General features: G+C 41.0%; 1 protein-coding gene across 2 annotated transcripts in view; it reads right to left on the bottom strand.

Moving 5' to 3' along the window:
* Nucleotides 1-1310, bottom strand: part of LOC131686824 (cytochrome P450 315a1, mitochondrial) — a 414542-nt gene extending 413232 nt beyond the window's left edge. The window contains exon 1 of one of the 2 annotated variants that reach the window (XM_058970847.1): nucleotides 1082-1310. In XM_058970847.1, the coding sequence (XP_058826830.1) occupies nucleotides 1082-1236 (155 nt within the window). In that variant the 5' untranslated portion in view covers nucleotides 1237-1310. The remainder of the gene's footprint in view (nucleotides 1-1081) is intronic. The other variant, XM_058970916.1, reaches the window with a different exon arrangement.
* Nucleotides 1311-6597: the final 5287 nt, after the last annotated feature.

The following is a 6597-nucleotide window of genomic DNA, read 5'->3' as shown; positions in this document are numbered from 1 at the left end:
TTGAACACCGTTAAATTCTCGACAAACATATGATTAGGGCCTAAAAGCCAGCTGTCAAAATCCACTTTGAATGGAAATTCCCGACAAACCGTTCTTAGTAGAACACAGTTCACAACAGTTTATGAAAGAGAAAACTTTTCTCTTTCGTTCACTACCAACATCTGTGATTGGCGTGTAACGGTTTGTCCGGAATTTCCATTCAAAGTGGATTTTGACAGTTGGCTTTTAGGCCGTAATAATATGTTTGTCGAGAATTCTTCCATTGAATACAGACAGCACGCATGAAAATTTAATATATTTTTTACCAAAAAATATGTGTTATTGAATCCAAGCATTTATTATCACATTAACCAACAAAATTATTTGATTGGAAATATTTTTTTTATTAGAACAGCAATAAATATTCGCTTTCAATAAACATTTTTTATTTCAAAACATTATTTTTAAAATTTCTATAAAAAATATTAAAAACGGGGACGATCATTTTTTTTATTGAAATAATGAATAAATTTTATGGAATTCAGTTAATAAATTTATTGTCTCCCGACCAATAATTTTATTTATTGAATTTAACCCATATTTTTATTGAACCTATAAATCTTTTCTCTGCGTGAGCGAATTTTTATTGCGAGGATACAGATCTTCAACAAAACCATCTAGCAGCACTGTAGCTGAGAATGAGCGTACACGGAAACGAAAAACTACCTAAAATTGAGTTCCTTTGACTCAATCTCGTGGTATCGTGGGGGATCTTAAAATTAGGTAAACCGTGTTGAAGGTAGTTTCCATTTAACCACGGCAAAAATTACAACTCATTGATAGGTTTTTTATACTCAATTTTAAGTTGAATTTACCTAATTTTGAGTTCACCCCAAACAACTCAAAAGTACCTTCCTCCACGGAAGACCTCGACTGAGTCGAATCTCTCTTTTTGTTTTTGACAACACTAATAAGTGCGAAAGCGACGCACAACTCAAAAGTAAGTTAAAAGAACTTATTCTGCAGGTTGTTTTATTTAACCGTGTATAGACCCACACTTGCTAAACACAGTGCATCGAATGTATGATTAAATAATACTCACGTTTTTGGATTTCCGAGTTGTATTGCTTCGTTCAACGGTCCAAGAAATGATATCCGCAATGGTCCGGGAAGCCTTTCGAATGGAAGAGCCTTCAACTTGGTTACGCTTGCTAATGGTTTTACATGGGACCTCAAAATCTTCGCTGCGTGGGACATTTTCTCGATTGCTTCACGCGCATACAAAATCAAACTAAATCATTGACTAATCCATTGACTTATTTGACGTCTAGGACACCAACACAGTTGTAATGTGTATAGACACTATGCATATAACGCGATGTTTGGATTAGTCAATGTGCAGTTGTGTTAGTGCGAGAGTGAGGTTAAATCGGGTGGAATTTTTGCCAAATGAGGTTAAATCACATGGCGAATTGTAAACATCGCGTTATATGTATAGTGAAAAGAGAATATTACTACTAGAGGTCGCATGTCGCTGTTAACACTGAAAATTTATCATATGCTATGCTAGACCTGGGACGGGACATGCGAAGACGGTCTTTTTTTCCCTTCCGATATTGATGTTATTTTGCAGGAAAAAATCCGCTGGCCAAATCATTTCAAGCAAGTGTCGATGATAGTGCTGTGCTGATGCGGCATAGATTTCTGCCGATGAGGTACAGATATGTGCCGAAAATAATGGAGCTCAAACATGACATGGATTATGTTATCGTTTGTCTGAGCTCAGTAAAACATTAACCATAACTGTTGAGCAGAATAATAAAATTGCACGTGCCGTCGTTGCATTTTACATATTTGTTTCTGTGCATGTACATGCATCTAAGCAACATGTAAAATATATTTGCTAAAAACACCGTGTATATAGCCAGGATATTACGATACTACCCAGACACTGTCTATTACAAGAAAATGAAAATCATCAAGAAAGGTTCGGTTCGCAATGACAGGCCATTGCCGGTTCGCGATGACAGTTACTTAATTTCACTTTGCACGTCCCGTCCCAGTGCTAGACCCATTAGTTTGACATATATTGCCCCGGGGCACATGTCAAAGTAATGGGATACAGTATGCTAGAGCGAGACCCCATGTTTCAGTCCGTGAATACATGGAGACAGTAGCGCTTTGCTCCCACTAGTAGTTATAATCTCTTTTGTATAGTGTCTATACACATTACAACTGTGTTGGTGTCCTAGACGTCAAATAAGTCAATAGGTATTAAGATTTCTGACAGTTCATTTACAACCCCAGATGCAAAGTCAAACCAAAGGAGTTTGGTTTGTTTGCCTTACGAAATACCTAACCTCAACCGGTTTTCGCAGTGCAATTTTTTTGTTTTCCTCATGAAATAATTCGGCGCCGTTTCTTTTTTAACAGGAGTAGAAAGGTTAATTGACTAACTATGTGGAGTTGTGTTAGTGCGTGATTGAGTTTAAATCGGGTAGTTTTTTTGCCAAATTAGGTTAAATCAGATGGCGAATTGTAAACATAGCGTTATTTGTATGTTGTCTATACACAGGCAACTGTGTTAGTGTCCTAGACGTCAAGTAAGTCAATACGCTTAAATGATACATTGACTTATTTGACGTCTAGGACTCCAAGTCAATAGATTTATCCAGCTGCGTTGGTATGGTACCGTTTTGACGTTTAAATTGGGAGGAAAACAAATCATTTGCACTGCGAATTGGGAGGAAAACAAACCGCTTGTGGGCTTAAGGGGAGGGCGGTAGTATAATAATGCGAGATCTCAGTGTGCGTATTTCAAACGTCAGATATCTCAATTGCAATGGGGACCTTCAAGTGTACTGAGGTGCCCTCTACAAAAGTTTAGGGAAAAACTAGAAAAACTCTAGAAAGAGAACTGCGGAGACTCCATTTTGGATCGATTGGATTCGCGTTTAGCTGTCAAAAAACGGATCCAATCGAACATTGCCTATCTTTATAACATAGGACGTGTTGCCATACAATTCCGGGGCATACGTTGCCAAAAATGCTGTTTTTCTCTCCGCAGTTCTCTTACTAGAGTTTTTCTAGGAAAAACCAGAAAAAATGTACACGCCACCGATAAACTAACTAAAATTCAGTACTTTTGACTCAATCTCGTGGTATCGTGCAGGAAGGTAAAATTATAGGTAAACCGTATTGAAGGTAGTTTCCATTTAACTACGGCAAAATAATAACTCAACCTTGAGTTTAATTTACTTAAATTTAAGTTGAATTTACCTAATTTTGAGTACACCCCAAACAACTTAAAAGCACCGACAAACTGACATGACACTGTATTTTCAAATTTGGCAAGATATTATTAGAGAGTCGACGCAAAATTTTGTAACTCGTCCTGTCAAACGGACGTTCGTTTGATAGTACGAGTTATGAAATTTTCAGTCAACTCTCTAATAATCATCTAAGCTACTCTATGTATCTAGAGTTTCTCCAGCAGAAGTTTGGACAAGAGAAAATAGACAACCATAGTTTCAAGGCACTTGGCTCAACGAAGTTGGGCTATACTTGAAATGGTTAAATGAAACTATAACCTTAGAAATATATGTTCTAGTTTTGTTTTAACATTTCGCGCGTATCGCTGAACTATTTAAACATTAACAGTTTATTCAGCCTATTGAATCTCCAGTATCCGCCACTTCAAACTAGGCTGAACTATACTTCTAACAAATGTTGCAGCGACAATATTAAAGCTTTTATTCAACCATCTTAATTAGACTGAATTACGAGTTGAATAAATGATGCTGTTACCAATACTATTACCTTTTCATTCGTTTTCGAGCTCTCCATCGAGACAGAGGTTGTTTTTTCTAGTCCGTAGTGCTGTGTGAGGCGATAAAGAATAGTTTTAGTTTTAATCCGCATTCAAGGTTATTTTGCCAGTTCGGTTCGGTCCTCAGTCTTTTGTTCGCGTGTGAGGATTAAACGATAGCCAGCTGTATAAGCTGGATCGGTTCGTCGTTGGACACCAGTTTAAAGCTAAGTGGTTTTTGTCTTTTGTAACACATTTATTGCTTTCTTCCGTCTGCGCGGGCGCTGACCCCGTGCGTTGACGTTTTCTATGGTTCCCTCTCCGGATGGTCAAATGGAAGTTGAATCGGGTTCAACTTCTAAGGCTCCCCCCCGGCCCAAATGCTATCCAGAACTCTCAACTGGTCCATTTGTGGTCTTCTTTCGGCCCAAGACTAAATCACTGAATCTTCTTCAGATTTCTAGAGACCTGACGGAACGGTTCTCGGCTGTGACCGAAATTTCAAAGGTCCGCTCGGACAAGATAAGGGTGTTGCTAGCCAACTCAAAGCAGGCAAACGATATTGCTTGCTGTGAGCACTTTACGCGGGATTATAACGTGTATATTCCGGCTGTAAGAGTACAATCCGAAGGCGTCGTAACCGATGAGAGTTTGACGTGCGAGGATCTGCTGAAGTACGGGGTTGGCCGATTCAGAGACCGCTTACTTCAGCCAGTTAAAATACTTGAGTGCAAACGTTTGCACTCAGTAGTAGTTGCGGGGGATGGTTCAAAAACGTACCCCCAATCAAACTCTTATCGGGTGACCTTCGCTGGTACCGCTTTGCCAAATTTCGTCCTCTTGCACAAGGTTCGTCTGCCTGTGCGTCTGTTTGTGCCGCGGGTCATGAATTGCACAAAGTGTAAACAACTGGGTCACACAGCCACCCATTGTAGCAACAAGGCCCGCTGTGGAAAATGCGGGGAGAATCATCTAGATGATTCGTGCAGTAAGAATGCTGAGAAGTGTCCTTACTGTGCAGAGAATCTGCATGATATCTCGGCATGTCCCGCGTACAAACTACGCGGGGATAAACTAAAACGTTCCCTTGCTGGACGATCCGAACGTTCTTTTGCAGAAATGCTAAAGAAAGCTACACCACCAACCTCAACAAACATCTATGCTCACTTGCCTCCTAACGAGGGCGAGGCTGATGACCCACAAGAGGGAACATCTACTAGGGCGCCTAGAAGTTATAGGAAGAGGAGGAACATTTCCTCTCCTAAAGTTCGTTGTAAAGGCCAGAAGGTATCCCTTGACGGGACTCAGAAAGTCACATCTATTGGAAGTGTTGCAACCAAACCGAAGCAATTAGCTCCTGGTCTCGGAGGATTAAACTCAGAGAAGGAGTTCCCAGCACTTCCCGGAACATCAAAAATCCCAAGTGTTCCTCTGTTTCAGTTCGAGAATAATCGCGGCACTGGAATTATCAAACTCTCGGACATTGTGGACTGGATAATAAAAACTTTCAATATAACTGATCCAATTAAAAGTATTATGCTAGCTTTTCTCCCTACAGTAAGAACATTTTTGAAGCAGTTGACTGCTAAATGGCCCCTCCTTTCAGCGACTGTATCCTTCGATGGCTAACTCATCGAACGAGGTCACGGATTTGATCACTGTTCTACAGTGGAATTGCAGAAGTATCATCCCGAAAATCGATTCCTTCAAAATTTTAATAAATAATTTGAGTTGCGATGCATTTGCATTATGTGAAACTTGGTTAACTTCCGACATAGATCTCAACTTCCACGACTTTAATATTATTCGCCTGGATCGAGACACCCCCTATGGAGGAGTGCTTTTGGGGATCAAAAAGTGCTATTCCTTCTACAGAATTAACCTTCCCTCGATAACAGGTATTGAAGTTGTCGCTTGTCAAGTAACAACCAAAGGCAAAAGCCTTTGCATAGCTTCCATATATATTCCCCCCAACACCGCGGTTGGGCACCGACGGCTACAAGACATCTTAGAATCCCTGCCAGCACCGCGACTAGTTTTAGGAGACTTTAACTCTCACGGTACAGCATGGGGTTGCCTCTATGATGATAACCGGTCTTCCTTAATTCAGGATCTTTGCGATAACTTCAATTTGACAATTTTAAACACGGGTGAAATGACACGGATTCCCGCTCCTCCAGCGCGCCCGAGCGCCTTAGACTTGTCCCTTTGCTCAACATCGCTGCGGTTAAATTGCACGTGGAAGGTAATTCCTGATCCCCACGGCAGCGACCATCTACCGATTGTAGTCTCAATCAATAACGGTTCAAGGCCATTGAAATCAATCAATATTTCGTATGACCTCACACGAAATATCGATTGGAAGAGCTATGCTGCCGCGATATCCGACAACATCGAATCTACCCAAGAACTTCCTCCGGAGGAAGAGTACAGCTTTTTGGCTGGCTTGATTCTCGACAGCGCGAATCAAGCTCAGACTAGGCCAGTACCCGGCGCGAACATACAAAAACGTTCTCCCAATCCCTGGTGGGATAAAGAGTGCTCAGACGTGTACGCAGAGAAGGCCGCCGCGTTTAAGACCTTCCGGAACGACGGGTTACCCGCCAGTTTTCGACAGTACGCGACGTTAGACAAGCGAATGAAGAGTTTGATGAAAGCCAAAAAACGCGATTATTGGCGCCGGTTCGTCGACGGATTAACGAGAGAAACATCGATGAGCACTCTTTGGGGAACAGCCCGACGTATGCGAAATCGAAACAGTACTAATGAGAGCGTGGAATATTCAAACCGTTGGATATTCGATTTCGCCA

Source organism: Topomyia yanbarensis, chromosome 1, assembly GCF_030247195.1.
Source record: "Topomyia yanbarensis strain Yona2022 chromosome 1, ASM3024719v1, whole genome shotgun sequence".
Lineage (NCBI taxonomy): Eukaryota > Metazoa > Arthropoda > Insecta > Diptera > Culicidae > Topomyia > Topomyia yanbarensis.
This window is presented reverse-complemented; position numbering and strand designations above follow the sequence as displayed.